Consider the following 25,047-nt stretch of genomic DNA (forward strand, 5'->3'; position numbering starts at 1 on the left):
ATATTTTATATATTTATATATATATATATATATATATATATATATATATATATATATATATATATATATATATATATATATATATATATATATATATATATATATATATATATATATATATATATATATATATATATATATATATAAAATATATATATATATAAAATATATATATATATATATAAAATATATTCTGAATTTGTATTTTATATATATATCCCACTTTGTCCAGTTGTCTTTGAATGCAAAAACCTAAAGCAGCCTAAATATACCTAATTATTTGAATAATTGTTGAGACAAAATGCAGACTAGTTCATTTTCTTTTTAAATATGTAGTTTTGCGCAGCGCTGCTCTCGAACTCTCACTGCCTCCTGTATATCTCTCTCTTTGATGTTAACTAAGGCTGTCTGCCTCTGTAGCATGTGCATGGCCGAGGTTAAATAGATGAAATATGCTGACATAAAATCAGGCAAACAGCTTTAACACAGCACACACAGAACAGTTCAAAGTCCCTTTAACAGAAAGCATCAAAACCCCCCTGGACGCAACCAAAACCAAAAGAGACCTCGGCGAAAACGGGGGGAACCGAAAATGAGAGCGATGGATTTGTCATCACTTTTCCAACTAAATAACTCTTAAAAGTCTGCTTGTGTCAAGTTGGCAATGTGCAAACATGGGCAGCGTGTTATAAAGGTAGCACGGATATTTTATTCAGCCGAACAAAAGAATCAGGCCATTCTGAGGGTCTTATTGTCATGCCTTTCCCAACCTCTCAATCCCGCTTCCGTAATTCTTCTATCTTTATCTCTCACACCTTCTGTACCTCTCACCTTTCCATCTCACAGCTCACACTTGCTCTCTTACTTCTCTTTTCTCTCCGTAATGGGGTTTGGTGCTGTAGAAAATCGAGGGGGGTGAAGGGGGTTGTGTGTGTGTATGTGTATGTGTGTGTGTGTGTGTGTGTGTGTGTGTGTGTGTGTGTGTGTGTGGTCCGTGCTGTGCCTCGCCGCTCTGGCCTGGCTGAATCTAATTGCCGGTGTTGTGGTGCTAAAGTCATCCGGGAGCCGCATAGAGCCGGTGGGGGAAAATTGAACAAGTATCACCCGTCAGGAGTGCTTCCACTCGGAGCAGCTGTCAGCCTGCCCTGTTTACCTGCTACACAATTATCATCCACCCCCAGGGAACCCTATGGAACAACACATCTATCCTCTGGGGAACGAGGAGGGGCCACAGGGGAAGCATGATGGTCGAACACCGCAGAGGGAGATCGCTGACTGATTCTTATTGTGTGTTAACGGTTGGAAGTAAATGAAACACACAAAAGTGTGTGAGAGGTTACGAGTAAGTTGTAACAGAGACGTGTAAAGCCATGAGGAAAGGTAGGTATGAAAGAATAAGGGCCAGTGCACACAGCAAACTGTGCAGTGGAATGCAAAAGCACATTCTAATATGCCCTAAACAGATATTTTTGAATGATGAGTTGTGTTTTGTTGCATTTTTAAGAGACTTATGACTGCTGTTCGACTATTTTATGCTGTCCAATATTTTATCTCGAGAAGCCTGCAATTTACTTTTGTTTACTTTTGATATATAATATATTTGCTTAATGTTTTAAGCAAAATGGCATAACATATTTACATTTTTCAGAGAATATTTCATGTTTTTTTCCCTATATATATATATAGGATTTTTGTATATTTTTTTTATTCTTAATTATGTTTGTGTTGAGTGTGAGGTTGATCTGAGATGGTGAGGAGTCTTTTGTGGGTGGTTTTCGTGGGGTCTGGCTGTAGTCGCTGACCTGGCCCTTGGCTCAATGGGACAGTGGGTCAATGGTTCTGGGCAGCACTGCAGGGATTCCCTTACACACATAAAGAGTGTGACCCTGCCTGAACTATGGCTTCAACTCTCACTCGAGATCCTTCCAATTCATTCACCCGAACTCTCCAGGCGCATCTGTCCAGTACAACTCGTATGTCTATCACTCACCGCTTATTAAATCTCCCTAAAAGCTGGTGGGTGCAATGTTTTGCTTCCTCTTTTGCCTTGGCCACTCAATTGAGCATTGCTTCCCCTGCTGTTTTCCATAACCACCCACACTAATATCCAGCTCAAGTACTCTCTTAACCAGCACTAGGACAGAGATGGAGCTCTGGAGAGTTCACACTGATTCACCTCCTGCAGGAAATCCGGGAGGGATCAGGCTGGGAAGAGGAGGGATCGTGGCCCTATCACTTACACTGCACATCTACGCGAATGGACTTGATGGCAGCCACCCCCACCCCGTTCTCAGCTTTGCAGTAGTAGCGGCCGCCCTGCACTCTCTGGATGTTGGGGATCCGTAGAGTCTCATTGAAGATGGACGTCTCCTGGAACTTGTCGGAAGCGCTGCCTGCTGTCTTGGTCCACCGTACCTGCAGGGGGGGGGCGACATTCAGAGACTCATGAGCTATCGTGCAAAACAACTGCATTTTAGAGCATATTTTATGCACACACACACACACACATTCATGAATATGTGATTTAAGGGGACTTAGGTGTAATATTTGTTATACTGTACAAACTGTATATTCTATCCCCCTACACTAAGGCCGTTTCCACACCTGAAAGTCCGCACCAAGGTCCGAACTTGATACATTTTATACATTCAGTTAGTTTTGGTTTGAGCGCACTAAAGTACTTTACATAACATACTTGCATTCTGTCGTCATCATCTATGTGGGCTCCGTCTTGACATTGATTGGTTTGTAAACGGACGTGTGTCTGACATCAGTGTCTTTGACAAGAATGAATGAACGGACGCATATCGTTGCCACTAGTGAACAGTGCGCATTGCTTGACTAAAAGTTTCGTTTAAAAGCGGACATTTCAAAATTTCTATTCACTTATTTTTCAAACCAAGTTTCAGTTTATTTATGAGACGCGCTCCAGTTCACGTGCAATGCAAATGATCAGCGTATCCATGTCACGATTATTGTCTGCTGTAGTCTATTTTGCTTTTTACTTATTAAATCCAGGCAATTGGCTGATGAAACATTGATTACAATTAAGAAACAATTTAAACAAAAACGAAATTCACTTTAAAGAAAGGATTTCTACAAAACAAAAAACTTAATGAAGTGGTCAAAATCATTTCTGACCTTCTGTCTTCCGACATATTGCACATCTTTTCACTTTTCATAATCAATATAGCCTAGATTAAATTTTAAAATAACATTATAATATTTAAACATAAACTTCTTGTAAATGGTCTGAAAGTCAGAACCAAATGCTTTCACACTAGAAACAAACCAATCTTTTGTTCAGTTTCATTCGGACCGAGACTACCTCTTTTCGTCGGACCAAATTTCGTCTGTTTGGTCTGGACCGTGGTTCGGGGGAGGTTTGTCTGTAATCTGTAATTTTGATGAAAGCGCCCTAACCTGCCCCTAAAATATTTAAACATCCTTGGACAGGATACATTTATTTAATGTAGTTTAGTATGTTTTTAAGCCACTTGGTATATGTTGTAATACCCATGTCATTATATGTCCTGATAAACCATTCAAGAACACACACACACAAAAAAGAATACTTTAGTATTTGGTCTCTCTTTTGCTTTAATTTGCTTACACTTGATTGTGATCAAAAAAGTGCTGAATCTGATTCATAATACAAATTTTAAAAAAAGAAACTGAAGCTTTCTGTTTATTTACATTTTTAAATAAAAAAAAGTTGCAGATTGTCAATGACATCTCAGACTTTACTATATTTGTATACTAAAATTAATGAAAAGATATGTCTTCATATAAAAGTACAATATGTAGCAATAATAAATTAGAAAGAGCTTAATTTATTTTGTAATAAGTGAATCTACAGGAAAAACTACATTAAAATGTGTGCAAGAATGATGCGCAAGAAGTACAGTGGGACTCAATAAGTTTGACCCTCGTGTGAGTACAGCGGACAGATTTTGTCGGTAATCACACACTCATCCATCTCAATCATTCTTTTGATTCCTTCACACAATCTTTGCATTGAGTGTGTAAGGTCAAGTGAAAATCACAAACTAAAGCCGGTGTAATCTCCTACACCTCTCCACCTCTGGACATCAGTAAGCTGTTTCTATTATAGAGGGGTCACCTCTGAACAGGGTGCCACATGGGTGAGCAGGCCATTGTAGTTGGCAGCGCTGGGGGCGGTGGGAAGGTTAGGACGTACGTGCAAAGGATTATGGGATTACACAGACCTGTGTAAACGACAAGCTTTGTGTTTATTCAGGTTTATTTGCCTGTGGATTTAGGACACAGCTGCTGTTCATTTATCAGGGTGAGAAATTAACACGGAGGAAGGGAGAGAGCGAGCTCCTGCTGGGTGTAAGCTATCCTTGGTGGCAAAGGACAGAAAAGCTGGTCGAAAGCTGTTTGATGGGGCAAACTTATTAAAAAGTTGTGCCACTTTCATGTGTAGATTGTAGTACAGCATATTGATGCATCCTCCTCAACCTAGAACACAAAGCGAGGAACTGCACCTTACAAATTGCATTGCGCCAATATCTGCCAAAAATCCTTCAGTGAATTGGATGCTGAAACAACAAAACTGTTAAACTACTTTGTATAGTATTTTGAAAATATTATATTAAAACATTTGAAGATATAGCAACACTCTACAATAAAGTTCAATCTGTTAACATAAAAGTAATATTAATTTATAAATCATTCTAAATTGTCATCGAAAACTTGTGTGTGTGAGTGAGTATATATATATATATGCAGGTCATCACAAACATGCACAGGCATGATAGAAAACAGAACGCGGGTCAATATATTGTGTTTTTTATTCGTTTGGTGCTATTATTCGCAGCTGAGTAAACAACACTTGGGTTTACTGTATGTGTGTCGCATGAAGGCGGCTTTTGCTGCTTGCAAAAAGACTCTTATGAGGAGACCGTGAATTGCCATTCATTTGCTTCCCTGATTGCACTCGCTATGCGCGAATACACAGCAGGCTCGCTCTCACTCATATCTAAGGTAAATCATCAACACAATCATCGATCCTTACATGTATGTTATTGAACTAATGACATCGGCTAAAACGCATGCGCTGGTTTCTTTTCTTCCTGAACAAGTGCGCACCGGAGTGTTGCTTTCACATTGACACGAATCGCGGCACAGTTCGAGTGCAACCGAACTCAGGTTGTGGGTTCTCGGGTTCGATACATCAGTGCGCACTAAGCTCTGCATGAACCGTGCCCCATTTCTGAGACAACAGAACAACAGATTGTCTCAAATGCATACTGTAGACTTGTGTGGCATATAACAGTTATGGTAACTTGGGGCGATGTCAAATAAGAGTCATATGTTTAAGCATGTTACAATAATATATGTCTTGAGTTAATATAGCCTATTCCCTGATGAATTAAACAGTTTGTTATCATACAGACTAAGAGCGTGAATGGTCTCTCTCTCTCTCTGTTTATATGTGTGTAGCCTATACATGCATGCAGGGGGAGGAGTTGCGATTCTCGAATAATAATCGAATAATTCCCAGCGATCATGGAATATTATTTTTGCTTGAAATGCCCATCCCTAATATATATATTATATTACCTCAATAAAATCTCTGAAAATCACTTAAGTAATGTTGAGTTGGACATACCAAAATAAATTCTTAAAAATCCAAGTTCAATTCATCTAAAATTTACACCTATTATTTAAGTTATCACGAAAAGTAATTAGTATTTGACAAACAAATGATATATATATATATTTATAAATATATATTATCCATGCATTCTCCAAACTGCTTGTCCTCTGTAGGTCTATGGACTCACGATGTAATGAATTAACGAAGGTAAAGATTTGATTAAAAATGCTTAAAGTATCTGAAATTTTTTTTTATATATGTTACAGGATATATACATTTTTGCTTATACATTTATATAAAGTATTTTTTAATCTTCTATAATGAGAAAAGTCACTACTGTAGGGCACAATTCATTATCATATTATCTATCTATCTATCTATCTATCTATCTATCTATCTATCTATCTATCTATCTATCTATCTATCTATCTATCTATCTATCTATCTATCTATCTATCTATCTATCTATCTATCTATCTATCTATCTATCTATCTATCTATCTATCTATCTATCTATCTATCTATCTATCTATCTATCTATCTATCTATCTATCCAAGTAAAGGGCAGCAGTGAGCTGAACCTCTGATCTGTGTTGACGCCCTTTATCAGGATCCATCATTGGTTGTGAAATTTCAAGAAAAAGTACTGTTTGTCTTCTCAGAAGCCCAAAACTCTGGCATCATTGTGTTGATTCATAGTGGCTCTCAACGGGACGCCGCTGGCAGATGCAAGACAGATGGCGCTGGATAGGCTATCATTACAGCGGCCTCAGACGGCTCACTTACAGCAATGCAAAGTCACAGTGGCACAGAAACTTTCCAAGTCTCAGAGACAGAAAGGAGAGGACAGCTGATGGCAACAGACACTGAAATGCTGCAGCTACAGGAAACGCAACAGGGGACGAAGAAATTGGTCATGAAACAGATGAACCACTGAAAGAGACAACACTGCCCTTCTCAACATCAACAGCTGTCACACATCACCATGTTTTACTGCTCCAGAGATCCCAACAGACAGCGCAAACCCTGTCTGTCTCCCTCTTTCTTCACACAGTCTTTTCTGTCTGCTCTTGGGAAAGAACTCCCATGCGTCTCTGTTAGCTGTACAGTAGTGTCTTCATCTGTCTCTCCTGAAAAATCACAATTCTGACATGGTTTCTGAATCTGAACTTTCCATTTTGCTAGTAATGAATTTGGTTCTGTTTGTTCAGGCCAAGGGGAGGATTATTGTTGTGAACTATAACTAAAATTATTTAAAACTATTAACTATTTAAAAAAAAACGTTTCTTCAGGTTTTATGAAGGTACATTTAAGACCTTTTTAAGACCTATTTAAGACCAATTAAAGAAAATGTAAGGAATAAATTGAAGTGAACAGAACACGTCAATATGTTCTCTAAATGTAAATGTCTAAGCACAAAATGATTTGTATTAGTGATACTTCAAAGTTTGAAAATTCAATTTCCAACAGATCTCAAGAACTTTTTTTAATAAATTTTACAAAAAATAGCTTTAAGTTTGAGATAAGACATTTATGATTAAAACAAGAACAAATATCTGCCAACGGGTTCATAAAAATCTATTTAATTCAAATGTGAGTTATTTTCATACCCAATGACAGATATTTGTTCTTGTTTTAAGCATAAACTCACTTAATTGTGTTTAGTTTCTCAGAAACAAGACATAATTTCTTCATTTTGCATGTCATTGCATGTATCTTGATCTAAGGTTTTTTATTTTTTTTTATTTGTAATGGAAAACAAAAATCCTGAGGAAGACTTTTTTTTTTTTTTGCAGTACATGCTATTTTTTGTTGTGCAATTTTGCAATTAAATTTAGGGCCCTATGAAATCTTTTTTGTATTTTGATTTTTTATAGTTTATTTAGATAGTTTATTCTGTTTTCTGGACTCTGCTTTAATGGTTAGATTAAACTTAGACTGACTTCGGAACACAAATGAAGATATTTTTTATGAAATCGGAAATATTTCTGTCCCTCCATTGACAGTCTAAGCAACTTCCACTTTAACGCTTCAAAAAAAAAAAGTTCATAAAGAGATCGTAAAACTAATCCATTTGAATCAAGCGGTTTATTCCAAATCTTCTGAAGAGACTCGATCGCTTTATATGATGAAGGAAAGTCTTATGGGTTTGGAAAGACATTAGGGTGAGTAAATGATTTTTGGGTGAACTACACCTTTAAGTGCACTGACCTACTTTTGATTTATTCATCCAAAATTTGACAAATTCTGTGACATTCTGCATTATACAGTAAATTCCATTTTATGAATGGATTCTGCAATTCCGTCCACATGTTCTGCATTGCAGAAATCATAGGGCCTTACTTTAATGCCATGATATTGAATTTAAGACTTTCTGATCCAATTTAAGATATTTTTAAAGCCTTAAATTGTGGAAGGTCAAATTAAGACTTAAAGGGTTACTTCAGCGATTAGCATTAAGCTTTGTATCAGTAGAAACCCAGTAGTATATTCAAATGATCATGCTTCCCCTCCTCATGGCCTCCTCAGACGAGAGGTTTATGTATTTTATGTCTGGCTTTTTTGGCCAGAGGCTAGAGACTACAGCCAGTAGTAGGAGCTAGTTCCACATGTTTTCAACCCGCCCATAGGGACCTGGGCATTCATAACGGAGTGTTTTCCATGAATTCCTATGAAAGTTCAGCTTCCATAGGCATGAACTGAAAATGCGCCAGACTGGACACCGTGAATGACTGTGAGGCCGTGAACGAATGACAGTGCGGCCGTGAATGAATGCCGGGCGGCCGTGCTCATTTTAGTTTCGGTTTTGAATTAGCACAAATTCGGGGGCGGGTTGCTTGAATGATGGGTCCATTAGCCTATTATTCTTAATGAAAAACACAACAACAAAACGGTACAATGACAAACTCACTTAAATAAGCGCTTTTACATTTCGTTTTGAAGCCAAATCTTCCGCGATCATCTGGTCTGTCAGCTCCTCACTCTCTGATGAATGAAATCTGACTCCTGCTGCGTTTGTGCTGCGACTCTCATTCGGCTCGTGCTGTATTGAGCAGATACGTTCAGTTTTTAATTGTAGTGTCTGTTCTCTAACTTAACTAAATTATTTTATTACTATAAAAATGAACATGGCGATGCCGCGGTGGGCAAGTGATAACCGGTAGGTGTGGCTTGGGAGTGGCCTCGTAGGCAGCGAAGCAAGTGCATTCTGGGAGTTGTTGTCTTTCATCCATTTGAGCCATCTGTCTTTTCTCAGTCTAGAAGGCACCAACTTCTAAAATAATTTCACATTTCCACTACATAAATGACCCAATTCAAAATACACATTCATCTTTACAGCGGTGAAGTACCCCTTGTATTTCAGCTAGTTTCAAAGCATAGTTTAATTTGATGTACTAAAACAACTAAAGATACAAAATAAATAGAATAAATAAAAATGTATAAAAACTATAACTAACCATTGCATATAATAGTGATGTTACTCAAATAACACTGGCCAAGGGTCAAAGTTTGGCTAGTTAGCATGGTCAGTTAACTATTACATAACTACATGATCAGGCATCACTGATTTTGCATGAATAACATATTTGCAATCAACATTTAAAATGCAAATATTTCATTAGAGTAGATGTTTAGCAGCAGTACTAAACCACCGACTGTTAATTTACTTAAAAAGTTGACAAAAAGGTCCATAATAAAGCTGCGCCAGGCAGCGAAACGAGGCATTAGTTACGGCATTACACAAAGGTCAAAATAAATGAGGGGGAAAAAGTACAGCAATTAGGATTAGATATCTCATTGTATGCCCAAAAAAAAAACTGTTAGTAATTTATTCTGTGATTTTTACCTAGGTTGTGTGAGGAAAAATAGTTTCATTCAGGACTTAAATCATAAAGTATGTTTGCGCAACACAAATTCACCTAAAGTCCTCAGGGAAAGCTACTCGCGTCCGAAGAGAGCTTTTATCATCCCACTCCCATTTCTCCAAACCCTCTCTCTCTCTCTCTCTCTCTCTCTCTCTCCGCTTCAGGTTTTCTCTTCCCGCCTATCCTATAACTGCCTCTATAAATTAAGTTCTTTGCGAGTGACAGCCATTCAAGTCAAGCATCCGCAAAGAGACGTTTATTGCTTAATGCCTGTCAAGCCTGCTTAAATCTGGGCAGCTGTGGTCCTCTTCAGAACTAGCACTGGGTTATTGCTACTGTAAGCACATTTAATGCTCATTGCCGAGCTTTTTATGTGTGAGCATGTTAAATCGGTAAAGAGTGATTACTACACACACACAAAAGCTCAACGTTTGCAGCTCAGCTTTACACTGTGTATTACTCTAAACTCTTGTAACCCTTTCTTTCCCTCTCTCTCTCGCTCACTCGCTCTAACTCTCACAATTCAATTTTCTGCCTTATTGGCATGACAGAAACTGTCCATTTGTATTGCTAAAGTGTTGCAAAACCTGTAAAATAAATAAGGTAAAATGTACAATTAGCCTAAAAAGGTGAACGCTATTTATTCGGTAAGTAGCCGTGCAATACTGATAATTACGGGTCATTATCGCCAAATACAGACATGGTGAGCAGGATCCCAGTGTGAAGTGGAGCAGAGTCACGCATCACCCTATTTTATAAGCTAAATATGGATTTTCAGTTGAAACGATCAGATTTCTGTTGGTCCCCATGATGAAAACACCTTATAAATCATACTAAGGTGATGTTTTTTGAAAATGTAAAAACGCTAAACATTTTCTGTGATGGGTAGGTTTAGGATTGGGGGATAGAATATACAGTTTGTACAGTATTAAAAGCATTACATCTATGGAAAGTCCCCAAAAAAAGATATCGAAACCTAACGTGTGTTTGTGTGTGTGTTAGGGTTAGGAAATTAATACTTTTACTGGAGCATTGATGCATTACACTGATCAAAAGTGACCGTAAAGTAATTTATGATGTTACCAAACTTTTCGGTTTCTAATAAATGCTGTTCTTTTCAACAGTTGAGTAATGAAGTAATGATGCTGAAAATTCAGTTTTGCAATCACAGGAATTAATTATCTTTTGCAATGTATTAAAATAGAAAACAGTTATTTTAAATCAGGGGTCCAAACTTTTTTAAAAGGGGGCCAGATTTGATGTTGTGGACACACCCGGGAGCCGGTTCCTTTTTTATTATATTGATTATATAACTAACATGTTTTGTTTCTTGGAAACACGACAGATTTGACAAAAGCTTGAGCTGACAGTAGAGTAGCTTGTGATAGGGCACAGATGTAAATTTATAGATATTTAACAATATCTGTAAAACTTTTATCAACCAAAAAGTTCCCTTTCGAAAGAATATTATTATTTATATATCTAGAATGGCTTTATGGTATTTAGTCTATAAACATATAAATACAAAATGCACAAAACTGCAAGTTTATGACAAAAATAGTCTGTAATTTGGCCTTTATTACTCATTTAATACATGTCTACATGAAACATTTAATAAAATTAGATATTAACCTACATTTCTGACAAATTACCACGGTTACAGTTAGTGTTACCACAGTAAACCCATGATAAACTTTGGTGAATTGTTTGAAAAGTGTTTTAACTGGATCGGCTCAGTGTTTTTCAGCTGGCTTTAAACTAAATTAAATCACCTAGAGATTTGCAGCTTGTACCGGAGACCTCTACACCGAACTCGAACACTTCTCACGGGCTGTTTAGTGGTCACATGATTGAAAGACTCAGCAAGTAAACACATTTATTCAGAGTTGCGCTGCGCACAAGTAGCGCTGTTTCATTCCGCTTTTGGCTCGTTAATGTTTCCCTGGCCTAAAATCTAGTACTTCCACCTTGCGTTAACATTGTGAAACCGATTTGTAAGTTATGCGTGGCGAGCCACATATAATATATTTTAATAGACAAGCTGCGGGCTGTTTCAAATTCATCCTGGGCCGGACTTTGGACACCCCTGTTTTAAATTTAATAAGTTTTTACTGTATTTTTGGTCAAAGCAATGTAGCCTTGGTGAGCACCAAGACTTCTTTTAAGAAGAACAATAAAAAAATCGTACAAACCTAAATCTTTTGAACGGTACTGTATATTTTGAATTATACATGTATATGTCTTGTTTATTTTAATACGCTTACTGATACACCTCCAGATAAGATCCAGTTCCCACCTTAGTAATAATCATAGAGTTTGTCTGAATCAGTGCATGAAATCGCAGACGTCCTGTTCTAATAATTGTAACTCAAAGATTATTTAGAAAACTAAATGTGTCAATGGCAGGATTTGAAAAGAAACACAGAAGCATGAGGAAAAGCAAGAAAGAAAGAAGTGTCAGATTTTGCCAGCTCATTTCCCGTTCTGGACTGCACCTCTGAAATCAATCCTAATCAAATAACACGCAGCTCTGTGGAGTATTTAAACCTCCCCATATGTTACACAAACAGCAGCTCTATTAAACTTCCCACGCCAAGCGTAATAAATGAGAGTGTAAAATGTGAGGTGGCTTTTTCCGCTCGCGGACACAATGAGGGCAGGAATACATCTGCTGCACGTGGGATGTACACAGTGTTAGTCCTTCTGTGGCCCGATGCTGCACACCTTCATTCTCAAAAGACAAGATCACACTTTTGCCCTACAAACAAGCCTACATAAAGACAACCGTCACATTTACATTAACATTTTCCGAACAGAAAAGCAGTTTACCACAAAATGAACCCTTTACTCTCCTCAATGTTGTTTGAACCCCATATTGTGAAAAACACAAAGACGTTGGGCAGAATGTCAAAGCTTGGAAATGGAAAAGGCATCATATTGTAAGTAAGTCCATGGAATTCGTGCACTGTATTTCTAGTCTTCTGAAACCATTAGTGAGAACCAAATGCATCAATGGCATCAAACTTGGCACAACATATTTAAAGGGGGGGTCTAATGCTATTTCATGCATTCTGATTTATTTATACCGGGTTCGGATTCTCATGCTAAACATGGCTCAAAATTCAAAACATTAGTTGGACGTATGACGCATTATTTCTGTGCCAAATACACTCCTTCAGGATTTGAATAAGTTTCTGAAAGTTTTTTTCCGAGTATGGCCCTGTATGACTTCATAAAGGGCGGAACTGCTTGTATGGGCACTTCTCCCGGATGAGCACGTGCACACATCAACAAGAGCGAGAGCAAGAGCTTTGCCCATCAACGAGCTTCGTTCGGGTAATGGGAGCCGTCGGCAGCGCGGTCATTTTGTTTTTACACCACAAAATCAACAATGTCACTAAAGAAGTGAAGTTTGGTTGTGTGAGGGAAAGATAACCTTGTTCAGCTTCACAAATAACCCAGCGTTTTTCCGGAGCAGCAACGGAGTTCTGCAAGAGTGTTTGTTCCCGGTCATGAGCCTAAACCGCAGGAGTGAAACTGCATCAAATGTCTGTTTGTTGGCAATCGGCGCGCAAGTGCTTATAATGTGAACAGCACGAACATATAGTGAATCGAAAGTTATCCAGGGATAATGCCATGAGGTATTTTTTGTGTGTGAGTGTGAGTGCGTGCGTGTGTTAGAGGGTGAAACGGGAGTGGATTTTCAAACCTCTCCCGTTCCACTCCCACAAAAAAAATCACGTCCCCTCCCAATCCCTCGAAAAAACTGGGGAAAATTCCCGTCCTGTCCCAATCCCAAAACAATGACTCCCGTTCCCTCCCACTCCAGTGTCTTTTTTGGCCGGAATCTGTCAGTTACAGTAAAAAACAATTAAGCGCGCGTAAATGTCTTGCAGCTGTATTATGCCGTTTTCAGGCCTTCTTTTTGGTTACTTCAGACTGCCCTAAAATGTCGGTGAGCACAACTGAGGTACCGTTTTCCAACAGTAGTGGTTGCAGCGTGGCTTTCATGCGTGACTCAATTTTGATGATGAATTTCACGGCTACAAAGTGCATGGGGAAGCCTCCTTTTTCTTATATTATTGGTGGTTGGCATTGGCCACCAACTGTTACGGGTGTGGAGCACGTCATTCACTTAACCAGCCACACCAAAGCAAACAGGAGAGCATAAAGAGACTAGAATTGAGTTCAAAATTAAACATTAACGTTAATTTATATAAACAGTATATTTGTATAGATGGTATCAGTGTTATTACGATTCCCAATACAAATTATAAAATGAAGCCTTTAAAGGGGGCATAACACACAGTTTTTGCCAGTCTCATGTTAATCTTGAGTACCTATAGAGTAGTATTGCATCCTTCATATCTCCCAAGAGTCTTTAGTTTTATCAGATTTATAAAAGACAGATACACTGTACCAATTCATTCCAAAAACAGCCGAACTTGTGAAGGTGTGTTTTGGGCGGAGTTAAAGAATCTCAAGCACACACACTCTCTGGATAACTTTCGATTCCCTATACGTTCATGTTGATGGCATTACATGCACTTGCGCACCGAACAATAAGTACTAACATTACTAAAACTGAAATAAAAATAAATGAATAAAAAGCTAAATCAATTTTTATCTATTAAAAAAAAAGATAAAAACACGTCAACACGTCACGTACTAAAAGTTAAACTAAGATTAAAAAAACATATGACATAATATACTAGTACATAAATAAAAGTAAAAGATATGTACAGTACATGCACCTTTTCCAGCTCTTCTGGTAATACTGGATATATTCTTGTCATTCATTTGAATACATTTTCAGTATTCTGCACTGCAATTTAATTTAATTAATTGTAGTTCCTACCCTTGACAACAGCAACAGCAAACAAGAACACAATGAATTGCAAAATTAACATTTTTTATTTCATCTTCTCTCCTAAAATCGTTTTTTTCCCAATTGCTTAACTTTTTATAACTTTCTGTGTCACGAAGCACTCATAATGACTTTCATCTGAACATACGCAGATATATCTTTTGAAGTTCAGACGATCTTTCCCTGTCTAAGTGGGTGGTTCTTGGCCACAAAAAATGCAGTGAGGTCTAGTATTTAAGGCCATAGTCAAAAGTCTGGCTTGGACTGACTTACAGGATTTCACTGACACATAGTTCATCGGCGACATGTCCGATCCATCTGTGATGTTCTATAATCACTGACTTACTGAGCGCCGAGTTAAACACGCCACATGATCAGGGGGAGAGATCCAGTTCCTCTTGGATGGCTATCAACAGCAATCTGAAATCGATCAGTTTGAGACAGCAAGGTCTGGAACAGGAAACTGAATAGCAATGATGATGATGATTACTGCATTTCTAGCATTGATTCATTTGGCTTTTACACAAACAGGCTTTCATTTACCATCACGCGTGTTCCCTGGGAATTGAAAACACAACCTTGGCATCGCGACTGACTACAGGAACATGATTATGATGACGGTCATGATGTCAGTGCTGACTGAGGCATGCGGCGGAGCGCTGACAGAATGTAACGTGAACCGTTCGATCGAGAGAATGCTAAAATGAAGACGTGATCGATGGAGAAAGATTGGAGGAAGTCACATTTCTCATAGTTTGGGTTTCTACTGGAAAAAATAACAAATGAGGTCACTTTAATATCGAAATTTTTTCTCTTATGATCATATGTAGACTTTATACTTATGTCTCCAGCTACTCGGATGTTTCTCCTGACAAAAAAGACCTAGTAATCTCACGTGTCTAGAGATCTCAACAATGACTCAATATATTCTGATTTGTCAATTCCAAAGTCTGCATTCAAAAGTCAGAGATCAATTACTCCAAATACCAAATGATCTGCGATATGATCCACATTCATTTGATTCCTCCTGTGCAAACTGACCATTTGATTTCTCATGTGACTATTTTTATTCCTCACGCATCTTTAGAAACATCTGAGAAAAAGGTGATATTTAAAGGGGACCTGTTATGCCCCTTTTCACAAGATGTAATATAAGTCTCAGGTGTCCCCAGAATTTGTCAGTGAAGTTTCAGCTCAAAGTACTCCACAGATCATTTATTATGTCATGTTGTAAATGCCGGAAGCAAAAACAAGCTGTTTTTGAGCATGTACCTTTAAATGCAAATGAGCTGCTGTTCCCCGCTCCCAATCCAGAAGAGGGTGGAGACTGTACATCTCGTGCCTCGGATAATCTACCAAAAACTAAAACATCTGTTTGGTTTTGATAATCATCTCTATTGTGGTCACGCTCACGTGACATTGCAGTTCTTTTGAATAACTTTAGAAGCTTTAATAAGAATACATTTTTCCTTAAATGCTCTGGCGTGAATATATACATGGCGGACTGTGTACCGCTTACTCAGGGGAGGAGCTATGCTAATAAGGCAGATTCTGTGCCAGTAGTGGGCGGGGCCTGTTCCCATGTGACATCACATTGGAGTACATTCCTGAACGGCTCAGTTTGAGACACTGTTTCAGATTTATGGGGAAAATAACAAGAGTGGGATGATCTTTACCACAATAAGGTGGTTGCGTACACACACTGCAGACATAATTATGTTCAAAAACAATGAATTTTGCATGATAGGTCCCCTTTAAATGAAAAAACAGAGAACTCAGTGTGGCGGGCAGCGAGGCCGAGGGACCGTGAGGGCGGGACGAGGCGGCGCTCATCAGGGAGGATGAGCGCCAGCTGCGCGCCGCAGCGATCTCGGCCCTTGCGGAGGAGTGAGGGACTATAAAGGAGGAGCGACGACAGTGAGGGACGAGAGAGGACCAGGCCTGGATTTTATGTTGAGTTTTATTTATGTTTTGTTATGTGTTGCTGCAGTCGACCGTGAGGGGCTGCAGCTTTTTATTTTCATTGTGTTTGTTTGTATGTAGGCGGCAGTCGACCGTGAGGGGCTGTCGCCGCCATTTTATTTTGATTAAAAGTTTGTTTAATGTTCGCCGGTTCCCGCCTCCTTCTTCCCGTACAAACAACTTTTACTACAGTGGTGCCGAAGCCCGGGAGGAAGGAGGGACGCGCTGTCGAAGAGCCCTCGCAGCTGAGGGGGATCGCGGTGCCGCGGAGTTCGGGCAGCGCGGAGGAGAGAAGTCCGCGAGCGGCTGCCCGAAGCGGTGGTGCTGGAGCGGATGAAGGTCGGTGGGACGGAGAGCTCGCTGCCGTGCCCCTGGGTCGAGGTGGGGTGGCTGCCGTCCTAGAGGGAGCGCGGAGGAGTCACCGGCATTCGCCGTGGGCCGGAGCCTGTATCCCTCCGCCGTGTAGGGGAGGGGCAGGGAGCGCGCGGGACTCGCTGCCGGCTGTCCTCGACAGGAGGAGCCACCGCCGGCCGCCAGGGGGCGGAGGAGCGTCGAGCCGTCCACCGGCCGTCCAGTACCACCGCATGGCACCGCGAAGAAGAACCTCTTGGCTGGCTGAGGACCGAGCGGCAGTGTGTCTGGGAACCGGACCAGAATTTTTTTTTTTTCTTTCTCTCTTTTCTACTCTCTCCACTCTCTCGTCCCTGTCGCTCCTCAGGTTCCTCGCTCCGTTCTCTCACCTCGCTGTTCTTACCCCCAGGTCCCGCGGCCGCCGTGATCGGCCCCCCCGGGGAGGGGGGGGGGGGGGAGTAGAGCGCAGACTCGGGAGTACCCCCCGGCCTGCGAAGGGCGTTGGGGGTATGTGGCGGGCAGCGAGGCCGAGGCACCGTGAGGGCGGGACGAGGCGGCGCTCATCAGGGAGGATGAGCGCCAGCTGCGCGCCGCAGCGATCTCGGCCCTTGCGGAGGAGTGAGGGACTATAAAGGAGGAGCGACGACAGTGAGGGACGAGAGAGGACCAGGCCTGGATTTTATGTTGAGTTTTATTTATGTTTTGTTATGTGTTGCTGCAGTCGACCGTGAGGGGCTGCAGCTTTTTATTTTCATTGTGTTTGTTTGTATGTAGGCGGCAGTCGACCGTGAGGGGCTGTCGCCGCCATTTTATTTTGATTAAAAGTTTGTTTAATGTTCGCCGGTTCCCGCCTCCTTCTTCCCGTACAAACAACTTTTACTACACTCAGTTAAAGGGTTAGTTCTACAAAAAAATTTATGTAGCCCATGATCTCCTTACCCTCTAGTCATCCTAGGTGTATATATGACTTATATATATCTTTCAGACGAATACAATCAGAGTTAAATTAAAAAAATGTCCTGGTTCTTCCAAGCTTTATAATGGCAGTGAAAGGGAAGTTCTGTTTTGAAGTCCATAAAAGTGCATCTATCCATCATAAAGCAGCTCCACACGGCTCCAGGGGGTTAATAAAGGACTTCTGGAGCGAAGTGATGCATTTGTGTAAGAAATATATCCATATTTAAAAGTTATAAACTAAAATAACTAGCTTCTGGCTGACCGCCGTACGCATCAATTTAGGCAAAACAAAACACCGGTCATGAATAAAACGAGAATTTTTAAAGAGAAATGGTGGATGATTTCGATATAAGAGAAGAGGGGCTTGAGGCGTCAAAGCTTGCGATGCTACGCTGCGTCAGTGGTTACTCTTTTCAAGTCGACTAGTGTCCACCGGAAGCTAGTTATTTTAGCTTTTAAAGTTTTAAATATGGTCATTTTTCTCACACAAACGCATCGTTTCGCTTCAGAAGGCCTTTACTAACCCCCCGGAGCCATGTGGACTGTGGAGCAGTTTTATGATAGATAGATACACTTATATAGACTTCAAAGCAGAACTACCCATTCACTGCCATTATAAAGCTTGGAAGAGCCAGGACATTTTTTAATATAAACAGATTGTATTCATCTGAAAGAAGAAAGTCATATACACTTACGATGACTTAAGGGCGAGTAAATCATGGGGTCATTTTCATTTTGGGCGAATTATCAGCAAAGAGAACACTTTTAAAACAGCTTGTAAAACAGCTCATCTCAGTTTAAATCGAGCACCAGTTTATTTGCAGCATTTTATTTTAAGTCTACTTTAATGTTAATCAATATTTCTTGAAGAAAACACATTGTAAAGTTTTAAATTCTAATTTTCCACCTTCTCTCTGAATTAAAGCATTAAACAGGCTTATTATCCTACTGTACCTTTAAGACTTATACATGTAAAAGACTTCTGATTCACTAACTTGTGATATCACAACACAACTGCTTCCAAATGTTTTTGAGGATGAACTAGTCTGAATTGTGAATGTCTATACAGTACATCAAACACATAAATTCAAAGGACATGTTTTCCATAATGTGAGTTCCTTAACAGTTTAGTCCACCAGTAACATGAGTTTTTTAAATATCAAACATCACTAAAGGTACAGCGGGACATCTGGTATGAGTTAAAACGTTCGTGTCTAACCCTCCTTTAATTTTCTCTCTCGTGGCCAATCAGAGGCTGTTAAAAAGCGTTTCTGTGTGAAGCCGTCTGGTGTAATGTATTTAGATGCCGTGCACACTGAGGTGCCAACGAGAACCGCGGTTTCTAGAACACTCCCCCACTGGGGGCTTTACACAAGCACACTGCTTTAATATTCCTTCTGCTCTATATGTGTCTCACCATCACACACTTCATCCTCATCTTCCTTTATACTGTTTCCTGTCTGTCTCCATACAGGGGCAAAGAAATGATTTGATATATAAGAAGACACATTATAAACCTTATCAGCTTAGCTCATGAATATTAATTGCGTGGCGTAATGTTCGCCAGGTAGTCATGATTGATTTTGTGTAAAGCAGGCAAGTATGAGCACAGCTTAGTAGGCTTACGGCTTCTGTCCCGTGTCGAATTAACAGTAGGCTACTGCTTGGTCTTTTTTGTGTTTAAAATTTGATTTTTTTTCCCTTTACAGTTATAAAAAAAAAAAAGTAAAAAGAAATTCCACTTTTTTTTCCCCGTCGGCTGCTTTTAGCTAAAAAAAATAAAAATAAATATCACTAGGACTGACTCAATTCCAGGATTTGAACTGCAGTACAAACATGATGGAGAATTGCAATTTAAATTTGAATGCAAGGACAATTCAAAGAATCTCAAATTTTGAAAAATAAATGAAAGTCAAAAAAATTCACATAACTTTAATTAGCAAAACATTGTCAAGACTACCCAAATAAATCATGTTTTAAATACGTTTTGAGCAATGTTTGCGAAGGTAGAACGATAGATAGAACGATAGATAGAACGATAGATAGAACGATAGATAGAACGATAGATAGAACGATAGATAGAACGATAGATAGAACGATAGATAGATAGATAGATAGATAGATAGATAGATAGATAGATAGATAGATAGATAGATAGATAGATAGATAGATAGATAGATAGATAGATAGATAGATAGATAGATAGATAGATAGATAGATAGATAGATAGATAGATAGATAGATAGATAAGTAGACAGACAGACAGACAGACAGACAGACAGACAGACAGACAGACAGACAGACAGACAGACAGATAGACAGATAGACAGATAGACAGATAGACAGATAGATAGATAGATAGATAGATAGATAGATAGATAGATAGATAGATAGATAGATAGATAGATAGATCTTTTTAAAAGTGTGGAGAGTTCTAGTTGCTTCAGCCCTGATTCGTAGTTCATCTGTGCGTCCATGTTTTCTCCTCCGTCTCTCTGTTGTCTTATGACCTTGCGTGTCTTGATCAGTATGTGGTGTGGAGTGATTTTTTGCCATCTGATCTTTCTGTTTTCAGAACTGTATTGATCCTTCCCCACTGCACTCTCAAGGACAGAAACCAAACCCATATAACCCCTCCTTCTACTCCCCTCATCTCAAACTTCTCCACCATTCTCTCTCTTTTTTGTTTTTCTTTGTTCTTCTCTCTCACTCTCTCTCTCTCTCTCTTCCCCCAAGGTTGCAGTGTCCAGCAGTATGAATAAATAATGTGCGGAGAGGATCTCTTTCAGAAAAGCCATTTAGGCTGCTATTGTGTTACCAAAGGCTGTGCATTTAGCCACTGATGTCCATGTGACAGAAATGCTATAGGATGTGAACTGCGAGTTGTGTAAAGCAGCTATATCTCAAACACCACTAGACCTTCCCAATGACCTTAAACACAATCACTGCTGCTCGCTTACACTACCCTTTCTCTTCTGCTGCCAGCATACTGAGCCACCTGTGTCCTGAACATTAAGGTGAACACAGGCAAATTGGTCCTGATTAAGACATTGAGATGTTTATGAGAGAAAAATCACAAATCTCAGTTGTTTCTTCTAGACAGCAATGAGATTAAATGGAGAGCAAATAAAGACCTGTTTGAAGTCTTTTACGTCGCAGAATGTTCGGTAAGTTAAAAAAAGTATGTTTATTATTCTTTTTTATTTCTCCCTATGCTGCTGTCATTGACAGCTAGCTAACCCGTTGCATTAGCAAGGCTTATCACATATTTTTCCAAAAAATGTAATATTAATGTCCATCACACACAATTTAATAAATGTTTAATGACAGATTTATATACTCAAATGGGATATTTAGAACAAAAAATAATAATAAATAAGCCTCTTATACAAAGTAAAAACGGTAATATTGTGAAATATTAATTCTATTTAAAAAAAATCTGTTTGAACACATTTTAAAAGTTAATTTATTTATGTGATGCAAAGCTGAATTTTTCATCATTACTGTAGAAATCATTCTAATATGCTGATTATTATTATTATTATTAATGTTGCACAACTTAATATTTTTTTTAAGAAATAGAAAGTTCAATAGAATATTTATTCTAAATATAAATACTTTGCAATATTATATTGTCATTACCGACACTTTTGATCAATGTAATGCATCCTTGCCGAACAAAAGTAAATGTCAGACCTCAAACGGCTAGTGTGTTGAATGGTACTGAATATAATCAAGTGTAAAGAGAATGTCCATACACAATCCAATCTAAATAAAATGCATAAAGTATAAATTGGCCCAAAAGTGCAGTTAACTGAAGAAGGGCCCTCTCATCTACATATGCCTGCAGCTCATTTGTCCACCTTTACAATATAGAAGTTGTGTGAGGCTGAACAAGATTTCTGCTATATTTTCACCCCAAAAGTGGATTAAAACGACAACAAATGGGTTCATAGAGAAATGGACATGCAACTGGTCCCTGACAGGGAAGCACATCATCATTTTGAAGACGGCTGACCTTTACTGCCTCTCTGTTAATCACACAGAGGGAAAAAAACCATGATGTGGTAGAAAAAGGCAGGGGGAGGGAGGGGGTAAAGCCATATCATGTTTTTAGACACCGCTGCAGAATGTCAATGCAGAGAGGAACTCAACACTCCCTTTGGGATGCAGCACACACACACACCAGAACCCTGTGTCCCCACCACCCCTAGAACATTACAGTCACCATCTACACTGAACACACGCCGCAGTGAATGTGCTTGAGTCAAAGGGGCTGATTTGGGTAGGCTCATGTCCAGTGTTTGGAATGCAGAAAACTGTCCCACAATCATACAATTGTAAAACAAAAAAAGTACAGCATGTAAAAGTATACCTAACCCCTATACCTGAACTCACTACTTCAGAAGTCGGCAAGTGAACGGCGCCTTGTGGTGCCATCCAAAAGAGGCGCAAAATCCCTTTCACTGACCTTTATCTGGACTGTTCCCTGCTGGTGGAATGACCTGCCTAACTCAACCTGAGCAACTGAGTCTTAGTGAATTATACAGGTTCGTATGCAAGTCTATGGGCCCTATTTTAACAATCAGAGCGTATGACCTGAAGCGCATGGCACAGGCACATTTAGGGTGTGTCCGAATCCACTTTTGCTAGTTTAACGACAGAAAATAAGCAGTGTGTAATAAGCAGAGAATACACGCGTTGTGCACCCGCCTATAGGTGCATAATACTAACGTCCTTTAAAAAACACAAAAAATACTGCGCTGTTGATTTTAGACCAGGTTGTTGTTGGTCAATGGTGCAATCGTTTTCAGTTCTCAAAATAGCAAAGCGCCAACAATGCGCCTGAACACACCTGGTTTTCAGACCAGCACGCCCATGAGCGAACAGATGGGCGCGAGTGCATTTGCTATTTAAACAACGTGGCGCTGGATGTGAAAATGAAAACTGCGTCGGGCTGAAACTAGCAAAAAACATGTGCGTCGCACCGGGTGTATGATAGGGCCCTATGTATCAGAATGGTAATGCGTTTTATGTATCACTCTCTACAACATCCGACACATAACGGTAAATAATATGATTAGCCTTTGGCTTGACAACATTATTAAAACAGCTGATAATGTTTTGCTAATGTTACACAAACCATCAACTGCCTTCTAACAATCAGCATCCTTGGAAACGCTTTGAACTTGAAATTCAGAACGTCAAAAGAGAAAGGCATATACTTCATCATATCATCGTAATATACATCATATACACAATTCACCCGCAAATAGCTAAATGTACCAGATTTTTCATATCAACAAAAAAATATACCGGGATAACCTGCTTCTCTTGAGACTCCCCTGCTTTGCAGCAGTTAATGATATGCTAAAGCCCGCCCACACGTTGACGTGATTCGTTACAAGGTAGTTTGTGATGTCAGAAACGCTGGCGATTTCAAACACTGTTTTTGAGTCTTTTCTTCATTGCAGTTTTAAGGAGAAAATACTCAGCAATGGTGTTGACATGAATTTGCACATGGTCTGTCTTAAAGCACATTAAAAACACCACAGAGACATATAAACAACATTAAAAACTTGATTTCCACTACAGGGGGTCTTTAAGAATCTATGATTGCATCAATATTGCAGTAATTATTCTGTTTCCAGCATGTTATACTGTGTTTAACAGTTCTTCTAACCCTAATTGATGGAGTGTGTAGCTTTTAATTTCTTAAACCATGTAGGAAGACACATCATGGCCATATTCCAGGATTCAAGATTCATCAGACTCAAAAACGTTTCTGTTTGAATGCGTTTAAAAATTAAAAAATTAATTACTCCAGTCTTCAGTGTCACATGATCCTTCAGAAATCGTTCTAATATGCTGATTTGCTGCTCAAGAAACAATTTTGATTATTATCGATGATGAAAAACAATTGTGCTGCTTCATATTTTGTGAAAACTGTGGTCTTTTCAGGATTCTTTGATAAAAAAGAAAATTCAAAAGAACGTTTATTTAAAATATTTTGTAATATTATAAAAGTCTTTACAGTCCTTTCTGAATAAAAATATTAATTTCTTTCAAAATTAAATCTTACTGACCTCACTTTTGAATAGTAGTGTACCTATAAACAACCATAAATAAAACTAAAAATGTATTTACATTTATGCATTTGGCAGACGCTTTTATCCAGAAAGACTTGCGTTGCATTCAAGGAACATATTTTACATTTTTGTTAGTTATTGCTATCCCTGGGAATCGAACCCATGACCTTAGCGTTTCTAGCACCACGCTCTATTGTTTGAGCTACAGGAAAGATAAAATGAATGTGATGCTACTTCTTTTTGGAGGTCAAGATTGGCTAAACATACTCCTTTTAAACTAGTAGACTTGTTTTTATTTAATTCCTATGTTTAAAATAAGTTTACCGACTCACTACCGTCGGTTTACCGACTCACATAAGACATAAGTTTACCGACTCACTACCGACTCACCCATCTGGACAGTAAAAACACTTATGCACGCATGCTGTTTGTTGACTTCAGCTCAGCATTCAACACTGTCATCCCATCCAAGTTAATTGCCAAACTTGGAGACCTGGGCATCAACACTTCAATGTGCAACTGGATTTTGGACTTCCTAACTGACAGACCCCAGAATGTTCGATCAGGATCCACCTGCTCCACATCCATCACTCTTAACACTGGTGTACCACAGGGCTGTGTGCTAAGTCCGTTTCTCTACTCCCTCTTCACCTCCGACTGCAAGCCTGTGTATGGAACTAATTCCATCGTCAAGTTTGCGGACGACACTACGGTGATTGGTCTCATCAGCAACAACGATGAGACTGCCTACAGGGAGGAGATCCAGCACCTGGCCACATGGTGCGCTGATAATAACCTGCTCCTCAACACCACCAAAACGAAGGAGCTCATCGTGGACTTCAGGAAGGAGTCAAGAGGCACACACGACACCATCCACATCAATGGAATGGCTGTTGAGCGTGTCTCCAGTTTCAAGTTCCTGGGGACCCACATCTCGGCGGACATGTCGTGGACGACCAACACCTCCAGCCTGGTCAAGAAGGCTCACCAGCGCCTCTTCTTCCTGAGGACACTGAGGAAGAATCAGCTCTCCTCGGCTATACTGGTGAACTTCTACCGCTGCGCAATAGAAAGCATCCTGACCAACTGTGTGGCAGTGTGGTATGGGAGCTGCTCTGTTGCGGAGCGCAAGGCACTGCAGCGGGTGGTGAAAACTGCCCAGCGCATCACAGGAACTCCACTGCCTGCCATCGAACACATCCAGAGGAAACGCTGTCTGCATCGAGCTCGCAGCATCCTCAAGGACTCCTCTCACCCAGCCCACAGACTGTTTTCTCTCCTGCCCTCCGGCAGGCGTTTCAGGATCCACCGGACCAGGACCAGCAGACT

At 39.6% G+C, this 25,047-nt stretch overlaps 1 protein-coding gene across 1 annotated transcript in view; it reads right to left on the reverse strand.

Moving 5' to 3' along the window:
* The window catches only part of mdga1 (MAM domain containing glycosylphosphatidylinositol anchor 1), a gene marked incomplete at both ends in the record, with an annotated part of 286,007 nt that overhangs the window by 185,699 nt on the left and 75,261 nt on the right, over window positions 1–25,047 (reverse strand). Inside the window, one exon of the mRNA XM_079843317.1 lies at window positions 2,241–2,415. Within this exon, the coding sequence (XP_079699443.1) occupies window positions 2,241–2,415 (175 nt within the window). The remainder of the gene's footprint in view (window positions 1–2,240; window positions 2,416–25,047) is intronic.

The sequence above is a fragment of the Gobio gobio genome (assembly GCF_949357685.1).
Source record: "Gobio gobio genome assembly, chromosome: 18".
Taxonomy (NCBI): domain Eukaryota; kingdom Metazoa; phylum Chordata; class Actinopteri; order Cypriniformes; family Gobionidae; genus Gobio; species Gobio gobio.